Source organism: Pseudochaenichthys georgianus, chromosome 8, assembly GCF_902827115.2.
Source record: "Pseudochaenichthys georgianus chromosome 8, fPseGeo1.2, whole genome shotgun sequence".
Classification (NCBI taxonomy): domain Eukaryota; kingdom Metazoa; phylum Chordata; class Actinopteri; order Perciformes; family Channichthyidae; genus Pseudochaenichthys; species Pseudochaenichthys georgianus.
This window is the reverse complement of record NC_047510.2, coordinates 7,111,627-7,137,752: the sequence shown is the minus strand read 5'-3', so window position 1 is coordinate 7,137,752 and position 26,126 is coordinate 7,111,627. Positions and strand designations below refer to the sequence as shown.

Genomic DNA, 26,126 nt, shown 5'->3' with positions numbered 1-26,126 from the left:
CAGTGGGGGAAAAAAAGTATTTAGTCAGCCACCAATTGTGCAAGTTCTCCCACTTAAAAAGATGAGAGAGGCCTGTAATTTTCATCCTAGGTACACTTCAACTATGAGAGACAGAATGGGGGGAAAGAATCCAGGAAATCACATTGTAGGATTTTTAATGAATTAATTGATACATTCCTCTGTAAAATAAGTATTTGGTCACCTACAAACAAACAAGATTTCTGGCTCTCACAGACCTGTAACTTCTTCTTTAAGAGCCTCCTCTGTCCTCCACTTGTTAACTGTATTAATGGCACCTGTTTGAACTCATTATCAGTATAAAAGACACCTCTCCACAACCTCAAACAGTCACACTCCAAACTCCACTATGGCCAAGACCAAAGAGCTGTCAAAGGACACCAGAAACAAAATTGTAGACCTGCACCAGGCTGGGAAGACTGAATCTGCAATAGGTAAGCAGCTTGGTGTGAAGAAAGTAACACACTACGCCGCCAGGGACTCAAATCCTGCAGTGCCAGACGTGTCCCCCTGCTTAAGCCAGTACATGTCCAGGCCCGTCTGAAGTTTGCTAGAGAGCATTTAGATGATCCAGAAGAGGATTGGGAGAATGTCATATGGTCAGATGAAACCAAAATAGAACTTGTTGGTAAAAACTCAACGAGACGTGTTTGGAGGAGAAAGAATGCTGGGTTTCATCCAAAGAACACCATACCTATTGTGAAACATGGGGGTGGAAACATCATGCTTTGGGGCTGTTTTTCTGCAAAGGGACCAGGACGACTGATCCGTGTACAGGAAAGAATGAATGGGGCCATGTATCGTGAGATTTTGAGTGACAACCTCCTTCCATCAGCAAGGGCATTGAAGAGGAAACGTGGCTGGGTCTTTCAGCATGACAATGATCCCAAACACACTGCCCGGGCAACAAAGGAGTGACTTCGTAAGAAGCATTTCAAGGTCCTGGAGTGGCCTAGCCAGTCTCCAGATCTCAAACCCATAGAAAATCTTTGGAGGGAGTTGAAAGTCTGTGTTGCCCAGCGACAGCCCCAAAACATCACTGCTCTAGAGGAGATCTGCATGGAGGAATGGGCCAAAATACCAGCAACAGTGTGTGAAAACCTTGTGAAGACTTACAGAAAACGTTTGACCTCTGTCATTGCCAACAAAGGGTATATAACAAAGTATTGAGATGAACTTTTGTTATTGACCAAATACTTATTTTCCACCATAATTTGCAAATAAATTCTTTAAAAATCAGACAATGTGATTTTCTGGATTTTTTTTTCTCACTCTGTCTCTCATAGTTGAGGTATACCTAGGATGACAATTACAGGCCTCTCTCATCTTTTTAAGTGGGAGAACTTGCACAATTGGTGGCTGACTAAATACTTTTTTGCCCCACTGTATATATATATCTATGGGCACATGCTCCACGGCAGCAGGGGCGCTACTGAGTCCATTGGGAAGGCGGGAGGTTGAGCAGAGCATGGAACAGCCCTTGCCAGCCTGATGACAGCGGTGTTTCTAGCGATCCAGCGATCTGGGTCAGTGTTTGAACCTATGGTTTGAACAAGGTGAATTTAGCGATCACACCGAAAACAGCCAAGACACATATTGAGCCCAGAACATTAATGTTATTAGGGCTCTAAATATAATAAGCCTTTGTCTAAAATAGACAACATTGTAACTAAGGAGATTTAAACTATACAGCGATTCTGCACTCTTCATTTTATTTCCTGCTATATTCAATGAGTGATACAAATATTTGCCACAAGTCTGCTAAGTTTGATGAGGGAAAAAAATATTTGTTGCCATTAGTTCTTCGTGAGATTGACACTGTTGGACTCAGTACTAGTCCCACAAGTACTAGGAAGTACTTTTACTGTGTACTTTTTGAGTAATCCTCTGTCAATGTCTCCTCCTGAGTACAATAATGCATGTTTCTCTGCTACTTTGAATAAGCGTTAAAACACCTTTATACTTTAAGAGGATGGTAGACATAATATCAGCAATACTTCCAGTCAGTACTCCGGCAGCACCAGTCTTCAAAGTCTGGCCTGGATAGCTGGTCACAAATATCCTTCAGCAAAGTGACAAACCCTTGTGACTCTTGTTGGCCTCTTATGGAGCTGCTGTCTTTTAAATATGATTATTTCTCTGCTCCTAGTTCATTCCTCTCAGATTCTTCCATCAGTCCCAGTCATTGCATGTCTGTCAATAGACCTCCGAAAAATGTTGTCCAATTCAACAAAATGTTTTTGTGAAGGTCAGAGCTAAATGATAGATTGTTTGATTGTGTAATTACAAGGTGAGAGAAAATAAATCCACATCCTATTAAACTTATTTTATTTACTTTTCCATGTTGTACATATACTTACTTGTATTACATGTTGAACCACATGCTGGATATCTTCCCAGCCTCATGGAAATACAATAAAATAAATGGATTCATAATTTAAATTTTTTATAAAAATGTATAAATTAATAATGTTGTGTGCAAACATTTCAAATTGAAATATAAAATGAAAAATAAGTTTACTTTTGAAATGATTTCTCACAAAAACCTTTCTAAATTATTGTAAATTATTAAAAAATGTACAATATATGTTTTTTTGCCTAAAATAATTAAAATTGAACGTAAACTATATCAAACACCACATCCATGGCAATTAACCCACTTTTGCCCAATATTGATATTATATAGATATATATATAGCATATAATTGATGCAGTCTTTCTGAACACTTTTAAAATACTGCAAATGAAGAATATTTGTAATGTTCTGCACAGATAGTGCCTTAACTTGAATTTGAAAACACGTGGCAACTTTATTAATACAGCAGATGGACAGATTTGTGGAAAGAAAGTTCTTCATGGGCTTCAATGGCTCTCTAGATAAAGGGCGTTTTATGGTTGCTTGTTATCCTCAGATAGTTGTTTGTTTAAATAACTAGTGACATTTTAATAAATATTGCAAAAAAGGGCTCAGAAAAAGGCATATATATATATATATATAACCTGGCCGGCTTAACCAGTCTGTATTTCTTCAAGCACCAAGATTCATAGTTTATAAAGTACAATTCTGGGCCATTGATTGATATTTCTCCAAACACATGTAAACATGCCTGTTATGAAGCCTTAAAATGGTGCAGGACTTTACATTGGGTTATACTTAAAGAAAGGGCTATTCAGTTAAGAGAAGAGAAAAAAAGGAAAGAAAATTGTTATAATGGGATGACATGACATTGACATGACATTAATGACATAATATGAGGTCCTTGGCACTCAGTCATATTGTGATCATGGGGCATCTCCCTTACGGCATCAGGACAATATCATAGTCAGACACTGGAAGTGTGCTGGAGGCGTTGACTGGGACTGATGGAAGGATGAGGCTGATGAGACTGAAGAATCTGCGAGGTACGAACTAGCAGCAGAGGAATAGTTATATATTAAAAGACAGCAGCATCATAAGAGGCCAACCATGTGACAGAGTGTGTCACTTTGCTGAAGGACAGACCAGCTATCCAGGCCAGACTCTAAAGACTTTCCAAGGTGTAAAATGCTGCTGCCGGAGTACTGACTGGAAGTATTGCTGATATCATGTCCACCATCCTCTTAAAATACTCTGTCCAACAATATCAGTCTCAGGAAGAAAGGATTTTTAACGCTTATTCAAAGAAAAACATGCATTCTTGTACTCAGGAGGGGACATTGACAGAGGATTACTGGAAAAGTACACAATAAGTACTTCATACAGTAGTACTTGTGTCCAACAGGATCAATCTCACGAAGAACTATTGGCAACAAAAAATAATTCCCTCATCAAACTTAGCAGAAGTGGCTTGATGTTGTTCTCAGCAGGGGACTTTGACAGAGGATTTCTCAAAAAATACACAGTAAAAGTACTTCAATGTATTGTTAGTATAGGCTTACTAATACAAAGTCAAACAGTATCAATTTCATTAAGAACTAATGGTAACATTTTATTTGTATCATTCATCAAAGATAGCAGAAAACATGCATTATGTACTATGGAGGGGCCTCTGACAGGATTACTCACAAAGTACACAGTAAAGTACTTCATTTTATTTCTGGTAGCAGTCAACTAGTACCGAGTCCAACAGTGTCAGTTTTATTAAGAACTTGTGGTAAAAGATATTTGTATCACTCATTGAATATAGCAGGAAAGAACATGAAGAGTGCAGAATCGCTGTATAGTTTAAATCTCCTTAGTTACAATGTTGTCCATTTTAGACAAAGGCTTATTATATTTACAGCCTAATAACATTCATGTTCTGGGCTCAATATGTGTCTTGGCTGCTTTCGTTGTGATCGCTAAATTCACCTTGTTCAAAATGTCACGTGACTTTTGGCAGTAATATTCCGTCGTGAGAAGAAAAAGTTTTGTACTTGTAAAAAAAAGTGTTGTAGTTGTACAACAAATGTGTGTACTTGTAAAACCTATGCTGAGTTTGTCTCTGAAACATGATTTATTAAAAGAATGGTATGTGTTTATTTGATAGATCTGTGTATTCTTTGCAAAACTAAATGCATTAGTTTGTAGATGGTGTTTTGTATTTGCTAACCACACTGTGTTTGGTAGTGAATCGTGAGGCATTTGTAAAACCTGTTTAGTTTGTTTGTGGAGTTATGGCAGGAAATGAGCTCCATATACTTTTACCTAAGTATTGCATCAATATACAAAATAAATCTCTCAATAGGATGAACAATGGAAGACACCTTAGCTGTGGGTACAAAATAAAAAAATAAACACAGAGCTGCTGCAGAGATGAAGATGAAAGACTATCTTTGGCTCGATACTCAGGAAAGAACGTGACACACTTACAGCCCGGACACACGGCGGCGTGCGTGGGGGCCGTTACAGCCCGGACACAGATGGCGTGCAATTGTTGACCAGAAGAAATCCCTAATCAGACAAACAAGGTCCAAACTGACCAGCTGTTGATCACTTGCACCTCATATATTAGCACAGGAAATATCAGGCTGATGGCTCCAGTAGCTTGTGTACTTCAATATCAAGGGGTATATATTTATATATAGGCCCTACTAGGCTAAGAGGCGGGACATCTATAAGCAATTGACCAATCACAACAGAGCCGGCCATCTAACCAATCAGAGCAGACTGGGCTCTGGTTTCAGACAGAGGGTGAAAAGAGGTGCTGCAGCACAGGCAGTATGAGAAGAATAAAGAGCTTTTTGAGCATTAAAGCATGGAGACATGTCCCAGTGGAGACATGTCCCAGTGGAGACATGTCCCAGTAGAGACATGTCCCAGTGGAGACATGTCCCAGTGGAGACATGTCCCAGTAGAGACATGTCCCAGTAGAGACATGTCCCAGTGGAGACACTACAGACTGATATGACCCTGAAATGAGCACAATAGCCCCCTTATGCTTTCCTTTTTGATAAAGCTCCTAGTTATCGTAGTTCGGCTGCTATATGTTTAGATTGCTGGGGGACATTGGACTTTCACCTCTCTTCTTATACTTGTCTTTCTCTTTATCTGAATGCATTCAAGTTCCAACAATGCATGTGTCCTAACTCAGCATCCAGAGAGTTGTTTCTCTCCTCTTGTTTCTTGCCAGTATTAAAGATGGCATCCGGATCATGTCACCTCCGGTACTGCACTTCTGTCCACCCCGGGGAGGCATCCTTCTTCTGCTTCTCTCCCTGAGGTTTCTTATATTCATTCCCCAATACTGGTGGGGTTTCTTGGGAGTTTCTCTTTGTGCGTTGCTAGAGTCTAAGGACAGAGGGTGCTGTACACACTGTAAAGCCCCCGGAGACACTTTGAAACTATGAAATACTGAAGCTAGTTTGTAAATAAACTCATCAATAGCAACTCTGTCTGTGCTTCAGTCAGTGCCAGGAGCTCTGTCTGAGCTCTGCATCAGGAACTCCTGCATCTCACAGTTCGCTCTGCAGTGAGCGGCACGTCTCCGCTTTCATGCCAAAGCTACTTAGACCGCGGCAACACAATGTGGGGCAGCGTGCGCACTCCAGTCTGAATCTCCCCTGGATGCAAAGATAATGGGGTCTGTTTCACAGCCTGAGCACAATGTGTGTTTTACAAGGAGCTGAACGTGCTGTGGACTGATCTCAGCGATGGGGAAAAGGCTGCAATGATAACACACGGTGGGTTCTTTCTCTGGAAGTGTTTCCTTGTCCGATGTGAGGGTCTAAGGACAGAGGGTCTAAGGACAGAGGGTCAAAGGACAGAGGGTCTAAGGACAGAGGGTCTAAGGACAGAGGGTGTAAGGACAGAGGGTGTGTATTGTCATACTGATATTCTGTACACACTGTGAAGACCACTTGAGACAAATGTAACATTTGTGATATTGGGCGATATAAATAAACATTGATTGATTGATAATAAAACGCTGAAGAAATAATTGTATATGATCTGAGAGGAAAAGTTAGTGTTGCTGCAGCTTCTCGTATTACTTCCATATTCATGTGTTACATTTCCACCACAGGGTACAGAAATATGTTAATGCATACATTCATATTTCGTCTTCCCGGCTTTTCCTTTCTTCTCTCCCCTCAGGATTTCACGGTTACATGTTCAAGACACTTCTTTATCAATATGACATGAGATGAGACTTTGTTTCTGCCAGAGGTTAAATGCACAAGATACTGCAGCACAGACTAAGTGAACACTAAAGATGAATTTAACATTTAAATTAAGTTTGATCTCTCCTTTATAGTTTTTTCTGAAATGTAAATACATTTTCATCTTTTTATATTGAAATCCCCTTTACATATATATTTATATATATATATATATATGTGTTTTTAAATGGAAAAGAACAGAAAAAAGGGAGCAATGTTAATGTTTTAATTATTATGACTGTGCTTTATGTTTTCTCTGCAGTTTCTCTTCAGGCTCGATGCCCATGCCGAGGAGCCAGTGGGTTTGTGGTTGTTGCACTTTTCTAAACGCAGCCGGCGCCCACCGCTGCTCCATCTGTGAAGCCCCCCGGCGCTGGACGTGGCAGCCAGGGGGCAGCAGGGAGGATGGTCGCTGGTCCTGCCCACGCTGCACACTCGCCAACCCCCCCGACAGCCCGTCCTGCTCTCTGTGTCTCTACAGCGGAGCCCTGGAGCGACCCCGGCGTTCCTCCGAGGAGCAGCCGCGGCCCCAGCGCTCCAGCAGCTGCTCCGGACCCCTGAGGACGTCGTACTCTGAGCAAAACACAAAAGATGCAGCTCCAAGCAGCCTGCATTGGGAGTGTTCGAGGTGCACTCTGCAGAACACCCCTGCCTCCATGTCCTGCTCCGCATGTGGCGGGCCTCGCAAACTGTCTCTCCCCCAGATCCCTGCAGACGCCCTGCCTGACGATCCAACTGTGCAACAAGCAGAGCCTGCAGCCGGCGCGCTTTCCCTTTCCGTATCCCCCGGAGGAGAGAGGTTACCCGTAGAAGCTTCATCTCCACACACAAGCTCCTCCTCCATGCTCAGCGCAGGGCCTTCCTCTCATAATAACCCCCTCCCCTGCAGCCGCAGAGAGGTGCCGCCTCCAGAAGGCTGCCTCAATCAAACTCACAACTTAAGTCCTTCTCCGTCCACGCTCGCTATTTCGCATCTGTCCACCCAGCCGGAGCAGCAGCCCTGCAGGCGGCTCAGCATCCTGAAGGAGGAGATGTCCCCTCTGTCCCCCGCCCCTGCATCCTTCCACCAGAGTGTCAACAGGACGGAGGAGTGGGCGTGTCCAGCGTGCACGCTCATTAACGTGGGCAAAGCCAAACACTGCCTGGCCTGCCACACTCCTCAGCAGCAGGGCGGGCAGCTGAAGCATGCTCCGTCCCCGGGGAGGAAGGAGAGCATGCTGGTGGAGGAGCTGCGGCAGAGCGATGAAGGAGAGGCCAAGGAGCTGTGGGAGAACATCGTCAGCTTCTGCACTGAGGTCTGTCCACTCCAGTACTTTACTGAAGTACAAACTTCCTTTACTTGAGTATTTCCAAATGATGCTGCTTTATACTTCTACTCCACTGCATCTCAGGTATAAATATGTACTTTTCTATCCACTACATATATCTGACAATATTACTTACCAGTTCTTTGCAGACTTTGCATGTCAACAGTCTGAAGGCTAAAATCCCAAGGTCCTTGCAGAGGGAGTTTCTCTCACACACACTCCCAAAACAATGGCTGCCAAACGAAATGAAGCATGCAAAAATCAGTTTCCAAGGGAATCTGAAAGTGGACCATTAAGTCTATTACATTTCTGTTTCTACAACAAAGTTGAGGTGTATTTGTTTCTGTGATTTGCTTCGCCCAGAATGCCGTGACGTTTGTGGACGACAGCTTCCCCCCCGGTCCGAAGTCGGTGGGCTTCCCAGTGGACGACAGCGTCCAGCATCGGGTCAGAAAGTGGCTTCGTCCTCACGAAATCAACTGCTGCAACTCGAGAGACCGCACAGTGAAGTGGTCTGTCTTCCGAACGCTTCGTCCGTCCGACATCCTGCAAGGACTTCTGGGTAACTGCTGGTGAGCCCACGGTTAATGTAGAATGCACAAGGCCAAATGGATTTCTTGTTTTGAATCTCTCTTTATAAAATTGTAAGCAAAAATAAACAATACATCATTAATTCACTCTGCGAGCCCATCGTACTTTTCTCTCCTCAAAGTTGTATTTGAGCAATGGTCGTTGTTTATACGGAGCCTGGTGTAGAAATGTTGGATGTTTCTTTCCAATTAGTCTTAAAAAAAGACATGTTAGTGAAACTAAGTAACCCAAGTAGTAGAAAAGAGAGATGTCTTTACTTGTAATGTCTCACTTTGTGTGTCTGCATGTTTTGGAGAACAGGTTCCTGAGCGCCTTGGCTGTTCTGGCTGAACGCCCCGAGCTGGTGGAGAAGGTGATGGTGACGCGCGCGCTGTGTGCAGAAGGAGCCTATCAGGTGCGTCTGTGCAAAGACGGCTCGTGGACCACCGTGCTGGTGGACGACATGCTGCCGTGTGACGAGAACGGACACCTCCTCTTCTCTCAGGTGAAAAACATTTGACCAAATACTCATTTGACTTTTCATTCATCAAGAACAAACAGGTTATTCATGATATGTTTGAGTCCCCGTGACTGAGTCCATAACACGGGTTATTTTAGCAAGTGAACAAGAGAAAATTCACAATTGCCGTGGCAACTTACGAGCGTGCATTTTAAACATTTTTGCATACACACAAAATATTCACACATGTACATATTCTACTTTTTACTGCACTACATTTATTTTAAATGTAAATCATATGATATAATGCAGTACTGTACTACTTATCTCCCCAGAAGAATATCAAATATCTAAAATTGGATCCATATTAACAAACTACAACATTAAAATGCTCTTATAGTCATTAGTGATTTAAAACCGGATAATATAATATAATAATATAACCCTTTGAAAGTACAGTACCCATTGTGCAAAAACAGCTGTGAAAATGTAAATGAAAGATAAACAACCTCATACAATTATAGCACCACAACCTTCAGAAACAGAACACTTCAATGACCTCTCCGACGGATAGTACGCATTGCCATGAATGGATGAATGTTCTATATTGTTTGAACGACTGATTGAACCCCAGCAGTATTGTTTTAGAGATGTTATATGTTGAACTGCTTCGCCTGTCATCTCTCTGTGTCATCTCCTGGGTTCTGTAGTGCCTGCTGGAGTCTGTCTTTTTAGTTCCTTCCTCCCAAGCCCCATCCCCTCAGGAAGCCTCTTGCCTCCTGTCAGGTCATCATTGAAAATAAGAATTTGTTCTCAATTGATTTTCCTGGCTAAATAAAGGTTATACTACTACTATCAAGAGACATGTTTTCAACCTTAAATGTAAAGTTTATTTCTCAGTACTGTTACGTCCCCACTAAGGTCTAGGGGACCTGGAGACAATAACGTACAACCAATAATTATGAGAGAGTCAGAGTAAAGGTTGACAAAAGGTTTATTCCGTGTAACCTATCATATAATACAATTAAACAGAAACACTCTGTGAGGAGGAGGAGGAGGAGGAGGAGGATTGTGCCAAACAAAAGAAACAAGCATAACAAAACCAGGCCTCTCTCTACAACTATCCTTTGAAACCAAACTCAAACAAAAACCCTCACTAACTAACTACAAAGAATTTGACAAAACAATATACAGGGGTGGCAACAATCCGCTTACCTAGTGTGTCTAAACAATAGTTAGCTCGGTGGTGAGAAATGTACAGGGTACCCCAGACTTACCTAACTCCTCCACCTCTCAACACACACATTAACAAAGTTCAGATTATTCAAATAGCTTTAGTTGCTAAACACAGCCGTGTTCCTTCCTCAGCAACAGGCCCAGAGTGAGAGAGAGAAGACTTCCTGGGTGCCTCCTTTATGGTCGGCCCTGGTTGCTGATAGGCCAGCTGAGGGTGAGAGGATCCAATCAGCCATCAGACTCAGGTGCACAGGCAGATACCGATCAGCTGCTGATTAGCTGTGCAGAAGACAGGGAGAAGAGAGAAACACAGGAGGGAAGGAAAACCACACATGTACAGCCTGCCTGGCACGTAACACCCCCACACATATAAATCCAAACAGTATGTTTGGCCCTTACAATGAACCTTCTATTTACATAGCACGAGATAGTGCATCGGCAAGAACATTATCGGACCCCTTTTTATGGCTTATGTCAAGGTTGTAGTTCTGGACAATCAACGACCAACGCATAAGGCGTTGATTGTGGTTGTACATCCTTGAAAGAAAAACCAGCGGATTGTGATCAGTGTATACCTTAATAGGTTTTACACTGGAGCCAAGATACACCTCAAAGTGCTGCAAGGCAAACAATAGAGCTAAAGCTTCTTTCTCAATAGTAGAGTACTTCAACTGATGTTTGTTGAACTTTCGGGAGAAGTAGCTCACGGGGTGATCGATAGCCTGTGCATCTTCTTGTAGAAGAACAGCCCCTGTCCCAACTCCACTGGCATCGACCTCGAGCTTGAATGGCTTCGAAAAGTCTGGTGCAGAAAGAACAGGAGTACAACACAGAATACCTTTTAGGCTCTCAAATGACTGCTGACACTCACCGGACCAAACGAAAGACTTTGAGGGACTGGTCAACGTAGTGAGTGGGGCCGCCACCGATGAGAAGTTTCTGCAGAAACGGCGATAGTACCCTGCCATTCCTAGGAAGCGGCGAAGTTCCCTCCTGGTGGATGGCACTGGGAGGGAGGCAATTGCCCTGATCTTTGCATCAGCAGGGCACACCTTCCCCCGACCAACCTGCTGACCAAGGTAGAGAACGGTACCTTTTCCAAACTCACATTTGGCAAGGTTAAGCGTTAGGGATGCGGCCGACAAGCACTTAAAAACTTCTCTTAAGGTAGACATGTGGCTAGACCAGTCCTTAGAATAGACAATGTCGTCCAGATATGCCTTACAGTCTGGAACATGTCCTAATACAAGATTTACAAGCCTCTGAAAGGTGGCAGGTGCGTTACACATACCGAAAGGCATCACAGTATACTGAAGGAAACTGTCAGGTGTCACAAAGGCCGAGATGTCAGAAGCACGCTGTGTTAAAGGAACTTGCCAGTATCCCTTTAACATGTCCAGTTTACTGACAAATTGTGCAGGACCAATTTCATCGATGCAGTCATCAATGAGCGGTAATGGGTGTGCATCGGGGACAGTGACAGCATTAACCTTGCGAAAGTCAGTGCAGAATCTGGGACTGCCATCTGACTTTGTGTCTAGCACACAAGGGGAACTCCAGGGACTGGAACTAGGCCTTGCAAATCCGTTTTTAAGTAGATATTCAACTTCCCTTTTCATAACCTCTCTCTTAACTGGGTTAACTCTGTACGCCCGCTGTTTGATGGGCGAGGGGTTGGTCAAAACCACATCATGAGCTAGGACAGAAGTTTGTGATGGAGTGTCATTAAAAAGACATGCAAAGTCAAATATCAGTTTCTGTATATCACTTCCTTGGATATCAGGAAGATGAGACAAGTAATTGGGCAAATCAGCTAATACCTCAGTATTGCTTAGTCTTGCCCCCTGTGGTGTTGCACTGCGCATCACCAACTCATCCTCATTTGAGCTCACCTTTGAAACTGAAGCCATAGGAGAGACGGTTGTCTCCACCTGGTGAGCTTTAGAAGACTCACTTTGGTCTTCCCTGGTGCAGTACTTCTTTAGCATGTTGATATGACACACTCTGGTAGGACGTCTGCGGTCAGGTGTTTGAATGACGTAGTTTGTTTCACCGAGCTTCTTATCTACAACATAAGGACCAGCAAATTTAGTAGACAGAGCAGAGCCAGGTACAGGCAATAGAACCAACACCTTGTCACCTGGCTGAAACAAGCGTGCTACCGCCTTCTGGTCGTAGCGTTTCTTCATGTTCCCCTGGGTAGAGGTCAAAGCTTCCCTAGCCAAGGAGCAAGCACGATTTAGACGATCCTTAAGTTTGGCGACATACTCCGGGATACTGCAAACTGTTTTCGTAGGCATGATCAAATGCTCTTTAAGAACCCTTAAAGGACCTCTGACCTCATGTCCAAACACTAGCTCAGCAGGACTAAAACCTAGAGACTCCTGAACAGCTTCACGGGCAGCAAATAACACTAAAGGAACACCGTCATCCCAATCTTTATGAGACTCATGGCAATGTTTTCTTAACATGCATTTCATAGTCTGGTGAAACCTCTCTAATGCCCCCTGACTTTCAGGATGATATGGGCTGGATGTCACATGCTTGATACCTAAGGTGTCAAGTACCCGGGCAAACACTTTAGACATGAAGTTGGTACCTTGGTCTGTTTGAACTACCTTCGGTAGACCAAACATGGAGAAAAACTTCAGAAGTGCCTTGGTGATGACCGGGGCAGTAATTTTCCGTAGTGGGATGGCTTCTGGGAACCTAGTGGAAGCACACATGACAGTTAAGAGAAACTGGTTTCCAGTTTTAGTTTTAGGTAAGGGTCCCACACAATCCACAATCACCCTTTCAAATGGCTCTCCCATTACCGGAATAGGAATGAGAGGAGCAGGTTTACCAACAACTTGGCACACATGACATGTTCGACAATAAAGAACTACATCAGACTTAAGTCCTGGCCAAAAGAAGTGTTTTAAAACTCTTTGATATGTTTTTGTTACCCCCATGTGACCTGACCATGGATGATCATGAGCCAAGGACATCACCTGAGAACGATAGGTTGTTGGCACGACAACTTGATAAATTGCTAAGGAGTCTGACTCCTCACAGGCATCACTAATCCAGCGACGCATTAATAGGTGATCTTCCATAATGTAGGCCATCTTCTTTGACTTGGCCTCTTCCTGACTGATAACAGAAGAGAGACATTTAGAAAGTGTTTCATCACTTAACTGGGCTGCCATGAATTCTTCCCGAGTGGCAGGCAGTTGTACAAGCTCTGAGCTGTTACTGGGTGATCCAGCACCAGCAGACCGGGCCTCCTCTGGCAGTCGGTCCGACACTGTCATGTCTTCAAGAAACTGCCCTGTAGCAAGAAAAGAATCAGACAAGTCCTCTCCGTATTTCTTTGACTGTGCCCTTGTAACAACACAAGCAGGAAAGATTTCGGGAGGTACTTCAGCTGATTTCTCTGCGTCTAAACTTAGATCAGGAGAATCAATGACCTCAGGTACTGGCTTAACTTTGCCCCCAGCCAAGTCATTACTGAGGATGAAATCAACACCTTTGATGGGCAAGGCAGGGAGGACAGCTACTTTAAAGAATCCTTTGACAAGAGATGAGTGAATATAAACATTGTGCAAAGGAGCCGCAACTAGTGTCATGCCTACCCCTTGAACAACAGCACTTGATCCACATGATGATCTGGAGGTTAAAGGTAAGATGCCTTCCCTAATAATGGACTGAGAACCTCCTGTGTCCCTAAGTACCTGTACTGGCAGCTGGTCTTTAGGATCCCCTGTTAAAGAAACAAAGCCCTTGGAAATAAAGGGTTTGAAACAGGGATCAGGTACATCATCTTCCTGGGACATTTCTATGTCTGATAGGGAAACTCCTTTAATGAGTCCCATGCCTTTTGGCGTTTGAAAGCGTTGCGAAAATTGTTGTTTACGCTTTAAGAAATGACACCCTGAAATAAGGTGTCCTGTTTTATGGCAGTAGTTACACTCACGGGCCCCCGTGGAGGTGATGGTGGTCCTCTAGACCTTTCAAAAGTTGTTGGGCCAAGATCAGGTCTTCCGGTTTGTGATATTGAAACTCTATCTGGGCGCAAGGGTGAAGAAAACAGTCTTGTGAGTGAGCATAAATTCATCTGCTAAAACAGCTGCCTTAGCCAGTGAAGTAACCTTCTGTTCATTTAAGAATATCACCATCCTTTCAGGCAAAGAATTCTTAAAATCTTCCAAGAGAAGTAACTGACGAAGACTCTCAAAATGATCCTTCACTTCATTAGCCGCACACCATTTATCAAAGAGAATGCCCTTCTCTCGCGCAAACTCAACAAATGTCTGCGTAGCAGACTTTTTATGGTTTCTGAACTTTTGTCTGTAGGCCTCCGGCACAAGCTCATAAGCACGCAATATCGACTCTTTAAGCACTTCGTACTGCAAGCTTTCTTCCAAAGAAAGTGAAGATACCACTTCCTGAGCCTTACCTACTAATTTGCACTGAAGTAGGATTGGCCACATGTCTTTAGGCCAGACCAGTGCGGTAGCAATTCTCTCAAAAGCACAAAAATATGAGTCAACCTCTGACTCTCTAAAAGTTGGCACTAAAGCAATATTTTTACTAACATCAAAACTCTTTGTATGAGAGACTGTATGTGAAGGTCTTGACCTCTCAAATGTCTGCTCTGAAGAGATTCTCAGGGCATCAACTTCAAGCCGCTTTAACGTGATTTCTTTCTCAGCTTCTATCTCTAACTTGCGAATCTGCAGCCTGTGTTCATAGTCCGCTCTACGCTCCTTTTCCTGGCCCTCCATCTGAAGACGGACAAGACGAACTTTTAGTTTGGCATCACTACTTGCACCTAAGCTACCCGGAGAGAAAGCCTCAAACCTAGGAAGCGTTGCAGGAGGAGCTTGAGGACTAAACTTGTCAACTCTAGGTGTAGCTAATACTCTTTCCCTATCATCTTCAATAGACACCTCAGCCCTAGGCTGAGTTGACATGCTTGGGATTACAAGAATCTTTAACTCCTCTAGTTTTTGCAGGATTTTCTCTCTTATCTCTTTTTTTACTTTATACTTGTCTACTGTAATGTTAAAGTGAGCTGCGATACATAACATGTCATCTTTGCGACAGGAATACAACGTATCAACACTTGGACTTTCAATAAAGTCCTGTAAGTCAAAACCCATTTTTCAGCCAATGTACAACACCTACAATGACTTCTCAATTATTGGTTGTTTTTATTTCAGGAAAATAGATTCCGGACGAGCCCCCATTTGTTACGTCCCCACTAAGGTCTAGGGGACCTGGAGACAATAACGTACAACCAATAATTATGAGAGAGTCAGAGTAAAGGTTGACAAAAGGTTTATTCCGTGTAACCTATCATATAATACAACTAAACAGAAACACTCTGAGGAGGAGGAGGAGGAGTCAAAGGATTGTGCCAAACAAAAGAAACAAGCATAACAAAACCAGGCCTATCTCTACAACTATCCTTTGAAACCAAACTCAAACAAAAACCCTCACTAACTAACTACAAAGAATTTGACAAAACAATATACAGGGGTGGCAACAATCCGCTTACCTAGTGTGTCTAAACAATAGTTAGCTCGGTGGTGAGAAATGTACAGGGTACCCCAGACTTACCTAACTCCTCCACCTCTCAACACACACATTAACAAAGTTCAGATTATTCAAATAGCTTTAGTTGCTAAACACAGCCGTGTTCCTTCCTCAGCAACAGGCCCAGAGTGAGAGAGAGAAGACTTCCTGGGTGCCTCCTTTATGGTCGGCCCTGGTTGCTGATAGGCCAGCTGAGGGTGAGAGGATCCAATCAGCCATCAGACTCAGGTGCACAGGCAGATACCGATCAGCTGCTGATTAGCTGTGCAGAAGACAGGGAGAAGAGAGAAACACAGGAGGGAAGGAAAACCACACATGTACAGCCTGCCTGGCACGTAACAGTACTTATATACTGTATATATATATATATTTTTATGAGTTTAATTCCTCTGGGTAACACTGCCTTTTATCTCTTAATGCAGATGCTGGTCCCCTAATGTGCTTTTCAAGCTGCAGTGCAGAAGATACTTAACCTTCTCCCTCCGCAGGCCCAGCGGAAGCAGCTCTGGGTGGCTCTGATTGAAAAAGCTCTGGCCAAGCTGCACGGCTCCTACTTTGCTCTGCAGGCAGGCCGTGCTATCGAGGGTCTGTCCACGCTCACCGGGGCCCCCTGCGAGTCTCTGGCTCTGCAGGTCAGCACCACCAACCCCAAGGAGGAGCCCATCGACACAGACCTCATCTGGGCCAAAATGCTGAGCTCCAAGGAGGCAGGGTGAGCGTCGGGGAAAGACTCTGAAAAGACAAGACACTACATGCACTGATCCAATATGTTGCTTCTATAACATGTCTTCTTTTAGGCTTGTTTGAACATATTTAAATATAAGATGTAATTATATGCATTTGTGCCCTATTCATTTGTAGTGTCCCCCCTTAAAGATGCATCTTGACTCTGTTTGTCGTGCTGCTAGTTTCCTGATGGGGGCGTCCTGTGGGGGGGGTAACATGAAGGTGGGTGACTTGGAGTACGAGTCCCTGGGTTTACGTCCAAGACACGCTTACTCTGTGCTGGACGTGAGGGATGTAGACGCTCACAGGTGAGGAGACAGCGTTTTCAAGTAAGTCAAATGATACTCCAGTTAGTGTGCCTTTGTTTCATTTCAACTTGTATTCAATTGAAATAGTTCTGCTTTTTATCAATAACAAAAAAGATGCGACAAACTGACTTTTCTCTCCTGATAGATATTACCAAACTCTGGTATTTGAAAAAACCAGTGCTCTCTTCCCAAATGTCCATGAAAGAAAGCGTACAGGTTGCTTATGATGTAGCTTGTGGCTGCACTGTACTTCTTTAAGCTAATAGTGTTTTAACATCTGGTGTTCTTCTTCAGGTTAGTGCAGCTGAGGAACCCGTGGGGCCGCTTCTCCTGGACGGGGTCCTGGGCCGATGACTGGCCCAGCTGGCCTCCCAGCCTGAAGAGGCAGCTTTGTGCCCAGAGAGCTGAGGACGGCCTCTTCTGGATGGACTTCTGGGACTTCATCAGGTAGATCCAGAACACAGCGCACAATTCATCAGAAGGTTACGACCTTCAATATGGACCAGTTCAATACCCAAATAATCGAAATTGCACGAAGTATATAAATATTCGAATGGAAATTAAAATCCTGATGCAGAAATGATCATTCCCCCAAATATCGCGAATCATACTGTAAATGAGTTACAATAACATTTAAAACAATTGCAGTTCATTATTTGTTCCAAATCTTTGAGCGCTAATCAGAAGTAAAGAACGCGGCACTTCTCTATTGCTTTGTGATCTTTTAGGTTCTGTCCATCCATTTGACATTTTCAGATCAAACTATGTTAAACACTGTGATTGCTAAGGAAGCCCTGAGAGGGGGAAGTTATGACTCGAGGTAAAAAAAAGATCATCTTTTTGTTCCTTCAAAAAAGGGGAAACTACATTAAAAAGAATATCCTGACACATTTTGTTCCACCTTCCTTTACCAATGAAGGTCATTTCAAAAGACGATGCTGTCAAATGTAAGTAATATGAGTATAAGTTACGGAGCGGCTCAGCCAATGATAATCATTCACCAGAACTATTTGTCGTCCAACCTTCCCCCCCCACGTTAAACACAGGAGAGACAACTTTTAGTAAGGGGAGCCCCACGTGTTTCCTCCCAGCTGCTTCTCAGGAGTTCCACAGTTTCCTCATGTCAGAAAATAAGGAATTTCCCTTATTTTGAAAACCCCCAAAATGTGTGTTATGTGTTTTTGCGTTACACGTGTCTGTGTTTGTCTGACCCGCAGGTACTTTGACTCCGTGGATATCTGTAAGATTCATTCAGACTGGCAGGAGGTGAGAACGCCGGGTGTTTTCCCCCGAGGAGCCGACGTCCCGCTGACGCTGGTGTCCATCACAGTGCTGGAGAGGACCGCCATGGAGCTGGCTCTGTTCCAGCAGGGCAGCAGGTAGGACTCCAGCTCTACTCGCCCGAGACCCTTCTAGTACCCCTCAGTCAGATAGAGATAGTACGTTCAGACAGTAAGAACTACAGTACGCCAGATTGGGCTCTACACGTTTCTAATGTTGGTGGAGAATAAAAACAGCTTTAAGCAAGTTGATAAACAAATCATTCTTTAATGCACATTTAACAAACCCATCACGTTTTATTTCAGGGTATCAAGACCATTTCAGGTAAAACTAAATCTATGATAACATATCTATGGAGCCAAGGGTGATGGTGAGTACTACCAAGGTCACCTTACATCTCCTCCTAGAGTCAGGCAATAGACAATAGAGTCAATAATAACACAAACAAAATGATTTCCTTTTTTTAAACCTACTGTTTGCAGGAAATAGTTGCAGTTAAACATTTTGAAATACTTGAATACAATTCTGAAAAGCTCATCCTTTGCCCTCGTAAAAAAAAAAAAGTCATGAAATCGTTGACAGCAGCAACATTTCTTCATAGTGAGAATAAAGTTGTATTACCACGGCGATAAGCGTCCTTTCTCTCCTTCTTAAACAAATACAACAAATGTTTTGATTGAATTCAGACAAGCAAACAATCCTATTTATCTTAACATGTAATCCTTGTCATGAGTCAGTTCCATATGTCGACCATAAAGCAATGACCGCGGGGACGGGGGATGATATCTATTTTAAATGTATTAGAAAGAAAGAAAGGCCTGGATATTCCCTGAGATGAAAAGAAGGAATAGTATGTGATTGCTTTACAATGTAAGCTAAGAGGTTTTTTTTCTCATAAATGTAGAACTTTATAAAGTCCTACCTTTTACAGAAAACGAGTTGTATGACTTTTATTACCTTCTTTTCCCGCTCCTTGGTTTGGGTTTATTTCTCATGATCGCTCTTTGAGGCCAACATGTCTTAATGACTGCAGACTGCTCCTTGTTCGATCTGAACCCGTCTCTGCTCCTGTGTCCTCAGGCGGTGGGACACAGCGGAGAGCCACCTGCTGGATCTGTGTGTGTTGTTGTACCGAGTTTCCTACAACCGCACGGGGTCGCCCACGCTCGGCCGCCTGCTGGCTCACAGCCGCCGCTCAGTGAGGAGGTTCGTGGGCTGCGACGTGATGCTGGAGCCGGGAGAGTACGCCGTGCTCTGCTGCGCCTTCAACCACTGGCACAGCAGCCCCCCAGAGGGGAACAGTAAGGGTGCAACATCACGAGGTTTTCTTTTCAAGAAAATGGCAGATTTTCAACCGTAATATTTCTCAGTTAAAACAGACGAGCAGGCTATCTGAATGTCCCTAATATATCAATAATGTGGAACAGGAACTTGTGTTAAAAATACAGAGTCTCGGCCACCAAGGCCAGTTTAAATGTCAATAAGAATGATGCTTTTGCAGCACCTTATTTAAATGTATTAATGTTGTGTGTTCCCAGCCTCTGAGCAGCCGGGCTACATGCTGGCGGTCTACAGCTCCAGGCTGGTGATGGTGGAGCAGGTGACGGCCTCCAGCAACACCATCGCCGACGCCATCATCCAGCTCACCGAAACTAAAGGAGAGAGACACGAGGTCAGTTTGTCAACTCAGATGTATTGTACATACCTAACACACACAACAACTGCTTTCCAATGCTGGAAAATGCATTGCACTATTGGTACTTTACAGCAGTGGTTCTCAAACCTTTTTCTGTCAGGCCCCCTTTTTCCCCCTTTGGAGAAAAACAAAAGTGCTCAAACATGTAGGGTTTCCCATTAATGTACCGGGCGCTACAGTGGAATGTTCTACTGCAACACTCCCCACGCACATACACAGTGTTCCCGCAACTGTTGTACAACAAAGTAAAGCACTACTTCTAGGACAAGAGAATGTTGACAAATCAAATATTTTTGATCCTAACACTGATTATTGTTATTAAAAACTATTTCAAGTATTTCTTACTTTGCTTTCCATTGAAAACCGATTTTGTTAAGAAGATTCTCCTGAAACTGAAAAGTTGTGGTCCTCCTCACAGGAGAAGATACACACATATTGTGATTTGATAGAGTATGATGCATTGCTGCAGATGAAACTGGCCTGCAGAATGTAAAGGAGTTAGAAAACCTCCAGCAGCAGTAATGTTACTCCAGAAACATGATGCATTTAAACAATGAAGGAACAGTAAACTGCACAATGAATACTTTTACTTGAAGAACATTAAGAACATTGTACTTCATTGTCAATAGTAAGCGTTCGAATGCACAGGAGTTTTTCTGTGAGTATTTGTTATAAGGTGAGCTTCATGTACTTTTACCAAATACTTTCTCCCCCAGGGTCGAGAGGGGATGACCTGTTACTACCTGACCCACGGGTGGGCGGGGCTTATCGTCATGGTGGAGAACAGACACCCGAGACATCACCTCCACGTGTCATGTGACTGCAGCGACAGCTTCAACGTGGTGTCGACGCGCAGCAGCCTCAAAACCATCGACAGCATCCCGCCTCTGCACAGGTTACAAACTATCTATTGTCAAACTGACAGGACAGATGACGAAACATTATCAAGGCTTATGTTTGTCTGTTTGCTCGAATGCTAGGTCAGACAAAACATTGAGCCTTCCTGTTAATATTGTGATGTTTAATCGAATCATTACTCATAAATCTTAAGAGAAACTTGAAAAGAGTTTCTCCATCTCCCCTGAAGTTAAATCTCATTCAATTGAGTTACAAAATATTTTACATTAAAATAACTGTATATATATACTTTATTTACGATTCCCTGAACCAAACCCAATTGGTGTACTTGTATTATTATACCATTAATCAAATATATAACTACTGTGATTGTTATGTATCATTATTAAATATTATTATTATTTACCTAAAGTTTTAGGCAAAGATGTTGAAAAGTAATTGAGTAGATATACTATTTAGTTCCTCCGCTTTCATGTCATTTAAATAGATTCTCCAGCCAGTTCAACTTGTATAACCTACATCAATTAGGGCTGGGCCATGTATCCATAGATATACTGATATTGTGACAGAAGGCTAGATATGGTCGTAGATTTTCAATATTTTTTTATTGTGTGTCGTCTTTTTTTGGTTTTTAAGGCTGCGTTAACTCAGTTACCGAACCTTCTGTTATCATTTTTTAATGTATTTAATTTAAATCAAATCTATAAATATATCTACAACAACCGTTATTTATTAGTGTTAAACATTATTGTTATTTCTATTAATTATAAAATGATTATTGTTTCAGGAAAAGATGTGAATAGTTCCTCAGTTTAGATGTATTGAGCTACATGAATGTGCTCACATTGAACTTGTGATAAATACTGGATACGATGTATGAACGTGTATTCCTGTGCATGTGAAGGTGTTCCTCTCTCAGGCAGGTGCTGGTGGTTCTGTCTCAGCTGGAGGGGAACGCTGGTTTCTCCATCACTCACAGGCTGGCCCACCGTAAGGCCGTGCAGGCTTCTCTGGGGAACTGGAGTCCCTCGAAGGCAACACACAGCCCGGCTCTGAGCCCGGAGACAGCAGGTCTGCATCAGCCCCGCCCCCTCTGACCCACAGCACCAGGATCCAGATGAAAGATCTGCTTCACACACTACACAGGGGATTTAACAGGGAGGCAGCTGCTTTAAAGGAACAGTCCAACCTCTACGGGGTAGCTTTGGATCATTTCAGGTCAAACATTGAGTACATGTAGTACAGAGCCGTGGGAGGTGATATATATTCAGTGAAATACATTCTGAATTAGGATTACAGTGAAACATTTACAAAAGACATTTGCGAGATGAAAAAATATTCTCCAAAATCAAAATGGTAAAAGAATCAGAAGTTTCACTGGAAAAAAAAACCTCAGATATTCTCAGAGAAAACATGTTCTTTTTCAATATCCCCAAAGACACATTTTTAATCTACGGGAATGGATAATTATCTGAGATTTAAATTATAAATAAAATACTTGGCAATACTGAAAAAAACAAATAACAAAAACAGCCAACAACCTAAATATTCAAATAAAATAAATAATTACACTGTCATTTCGCACTAAAATAAGACCATTTATATCACCAGAATGAATGTGCTTCTTGCACCAGGACAAATGTTTTTGTTGCACTAAAATAAATAATAAGGCTGTTTTTCCCCCCTAAATATTCCCCCCTCCCCCGGCTCGAAGGTTATTTGTTTGTAACCTTAGGTGACCCAAATACACCATATTACATTTCTCTTAAATGTTGGACTTGTTTACAAAGAGTTACCACATTGCTGAGTTCTGTTTCAGCTCCCACGTTTGAGTCAGAGCTCCCCAGAGACAGAAATAACATTTGTTTGTATTATTAAATGAGGAGAACAAAACAGTTATGCAGCTTTTTATGTTTATGTTAGGTTACACATTAGATAATAACATGTTATCATTAGAGCACGTCAAGAGATGCTTCACTAAAAAGAAATGCAACACACTTTTACCAACACAGAATACAATTAAACATGCTCAAATATACAAGTGATATTAAAATAATTTGAGATTTTATAAAGAAAATATTGAGGATTGCATTATATATAGGCCAAATCATTTGTCTAAAAGGTTTCAACTCGTGTTCAAAAGTGCCACTGCCATCACTTTTCAGTAGGGACTATTTCTTTGGTTGAAAGTAGTCCCCATAAAAACTGTTTACACTGGATTGTGTGGATTATCAAAGAGCGTTACATTTGATTCCTCCACTTCGGTTACTCCCTAATCTCCCTAATCAATTCAGGCGTCAACTAATTTCGTGATTTGATTGACAAATGGATTATTTATTTCTGTCCTCAGAGCAGCTCTGCGTCCAAAAACAGTAGTTGCACATTCCTCCACAGAGACATGTAGAAACACATGATGCACTTTATAGTTCACACATTTCAGATCACAGGCTGGTCTTCAGGTCCACACTGTCTGTCACTGGTGATAGATGAGTAGAAGTGATTCACTTTAGTTAGTTGTGTCTGAACTGGCTGCCAAGAATATTCAGAGTAATAACAAACATGGTGTTTATTCTCCTTAGTGTCTCTCCGTCATTATACTCGTAGGATGTCCTTTAATGAAGGATGTTTAAATACATTTTTAAAGTAGAGACAGTCTTTGTGTGACAGCATTAGCACTTTACAAACTTGAAAACTGCTGAAATGCTGAATTGTCATGTTTTACTTTAAATTTCGCAAGGAAGAAAAATATTTGTGCCGATAAAATCCAAAACGTCATTATTGTGAGAGAATTTAAAACTATGCAAATGTTTGAAAGCTGTTGTGGTGCTCAGTTAAATTAAACATGTATATCTCTTTATCGTTGGGTTATCTGTTATATTTCTTTATGTATTTTGCTATTTTGTTTTGTTATTTTGAACTTTTTAATTTATGTTGGCCCAGTTCAAGAATTTTGGTTGGGGGAAAAGATCCTGCTATAGTGACTAGTAAAATCAATTAATTCATGATCCATAATAATGAAAAACGTTCAATTCATGTTTACATATAGGAAGTTATTATACATTTTGAAATACTGTGTCATCATTTTGCAATAATATGTCCTTTTCTTGAGATACAAAATCATTATCTTGCAGTACAAAGTGGTTATTATATTTATGTCCTTAAACAGAACAGGATAATTTTTCTTTCATCATAAGGGTACATTTTCATCATCATATTTATTTGTTGGAGGCTGAAATGGGCTTCCATAGGTTGTAATTACTGTTTTATATATTGAATTTGAAACCCTTTATTGAGATCTCCCAAAAATGCCACTGTCTCCCGATTTACATCACAGACCAAAAATAAAATCTGTTGGTAAGACAAGCCAACTAGCTACATCACAAGAAATATTTTTTTACATTGTTATTTAGGACATATTATGCTCATTTAGTGCCTCTACTATGACATGTTCACATGCTTTAATGTTCAAAAACTCTTTATTTTTCTCATACTGCCTGCAGCACCTCTTTTCACCCTCTGTCTGATTAGTTAGCTGGCCGGCGCTGCTGTGATTGATTAACCGCTTGGAGATTTCCCGCCCCTTATCCAATCACGTGCAATGTGTCGGAGCGCCAACATAAACGCGAGTGTAGTGATGTCATTATTTTACGGAATAAAACTGAGGTTATCTGTAACTCCAGTTTCTATGAGTAATGGCGAAGCCCTCTAAGGCTATCGCTATTGGGTAATCCCCTGCGCCCCGCGCAGCACTGAAACACTTGTAGTCCACGCCCACCCGCAAGGTGGGCCCCACCCTCGGGCTTCCTTCCGGTATAAATAGGAAGGCGGCCCGACAATCTGCTCCCATACAAAATAACTTTTCTTCAGCTATTCGTAGAGCCAGTGGGGCCCAGCGCTTAGAGGGCTGCGCCATTACTCATAGAAGCTGGGTTACAGTAGGTAACCCCAGTTCTATTTCGTATATGGCTTCGCCCTCTAAGGCTATCACTATTGGGTTAAGGGCGAAGCATGATGTAGTCTGCGCCCCACTGGGTCCGCCCGGCACTAGAAGCACAGACACACCTGCTCAATAACACCCCCTGCCTGTTGTGCCATGCGTAATGGCGCATCACCGTCCCTGGGACATAGCAAAACATGAATATTCTCCAAGGGGGACAATACATACCTGCTGCTGTGAGAAGTAGAGACGAAGTTCATACTGTGTCCAGTGACAAAAAGACGGGGAACAGCAGCTCCCTGCGTGCAGACAGGCAGGAGAGCGCACAGCTGGATCCCTGATGTCACTCACTGTGACAGGACACCCAGTACAGGGTGCGTCAGAGAGGAATGGGAGACATCCCTCAAATACAATTGAATAAATGAACAGGAGGAAGACCAAGATGCAGCAGTGCAAATATCTTCCACTGACATTCCTCCGTGCAAAGTCGTGGAGGAGTACATTCCTCTGGTGGAGTGCGCATTGATGTTCTGCGGGGGCTCCACCCCAGAGGAGACATATGCCTGTGACACAGCCTCACACAGCCAGTGTGACAGCCGTTGTGCCGACAGCGGCTGCCCGATCGAGCGCTCTCTATAGTGCACAAACAGGCGCTGAGAACGGCGCAAGGCAGCCGTGCGCGCCACATACACTGTAGCAGGACAGCGCGCGCACCGGACAGAGGAGATGAGATGTGGCTTCTTCCTCCGACCTGTGAGGAGGGGGGAATAAGCCAGCCAGGGTGATCACTCTCGACTCTAAAGAGCTTGTGATGACCTTAGGCATGAAGCCGGGTTAGGGCGTAAAACAGCTGAACTGCCATCTCCTTGGATCCGGAGGCATGACGGAGCCACAGAGAGAGCAGACGAATCACTCCCCCTTTTCTCTGATAGAGCCAAAAGTAGTACTACTTTGGCTGACAACAGTTTAAGGGGAACCTGATCAGGTTCAAATGGGGCTTTGCTTAGTGCGCGTAACACCAAAGCCAAAGCCCACTGAGGCGCCAGTGCGCGTGACACAGGTCTGAGTCTCCATACTCCTCGCATACACCGGCTGCTGCGCTCTGCGAGCCCCTCTGTTCAATTCGCCGGGAATATACATTGCTCTGATGGAGAGCAACGTGTGTGCGCGCTCAGAACAGCAGCCGCCTGGCTGCGTTCAGAAGCTGCGCAGATCGTACTCCTCCCTGGCGATTGAGGCAGGCTGCTTCCATAGCCGTGTTGTCTGTGCAAATCAACACATGTTTGATTGTACAGCAACGGGGCGACTCTCCCGTTCTTTTCCGAGATTTAGAAAAATAGCGGAGTAAAAACCGTGCAAGACACTTTCCTGGGATGACAGGAGTGTTTCTTGTATCCCATGGAACTGCTGGGGGGAGAGGCTTCTCTGTGATGTGCCGTAATGGTCGTCATGGTGACGAGCCACGCCATCGCCGCCGCTGCCCGTGAGGCAAAAGGGCTGCAAGGGAGTTTCCACACGCTGCATTGCA

The 26,126-nt window shown here is 43.1% G+C and overlaps 1 protein-coding gene across 4 annotated transcripts in view; it reads left to right on the top strand.

The window, feature by feature from the left end:
* LOC117451421 (calpain-15-like) overlaps window positions 1–23,655 on the top strand; it is a 28,403-nt gene extending 4,748 nt beyond the window's left edge. The window contains exons 3-13 of one of the 4 annotated variants that reach the window (XM_034089715.2): window positions 6,899–7,931; window positions 8,307–8,515; window positions 8,835–9,018; window positions 16,281–16,504; window positions 16,701–16,826; window positions 17,121–17,273; window positions 18,044–18,205; window positions 19,188–19,408; window positions 19,646–19,779; window positions 20,520–20,698; window positions 21,581–23,655. In XM_034089715.2, the coding sequence (XP_033945606.1) occupies window positions 6,899–7,931; window positions 8,307–8,515; window positions 8,835–9,018; window positions 16,281–16,504; window positions 16,701–16,826; window positions 17,121–17,273; window positions 18,044–18,205; window positions 19,188–19,408; window positions 19,646–19,779; window positions 20,520–20,698; window positions 21,581–21,758 (2,803 nt within the window). In that variant the 3' untranslated portion in view covers window positions 21,759–23,655. Of the gene's footprint in view, window positions 1–6,898; window positions 7,932–8,306; window positions 8,516–8,834; window positions 9,019–16,280; window positions 16,505–16,700; window positions 16,827–17,120; window positions 17,274–18,043; window positions 18,206–19,187; window positions 19,415–19,645; window positions 19,780–20,519; window positions 20,699–21,565 lie in introns of all 4 variants that reach the window. The other 3 variants (XM_034089713.2, XM_034089714.2, XM_034089712.2) reach the window with 3 other exon arrangements.
* The last annotated feature ends 2,471 nt before the right edge of the window (window positions 23,656–26,126 follow it).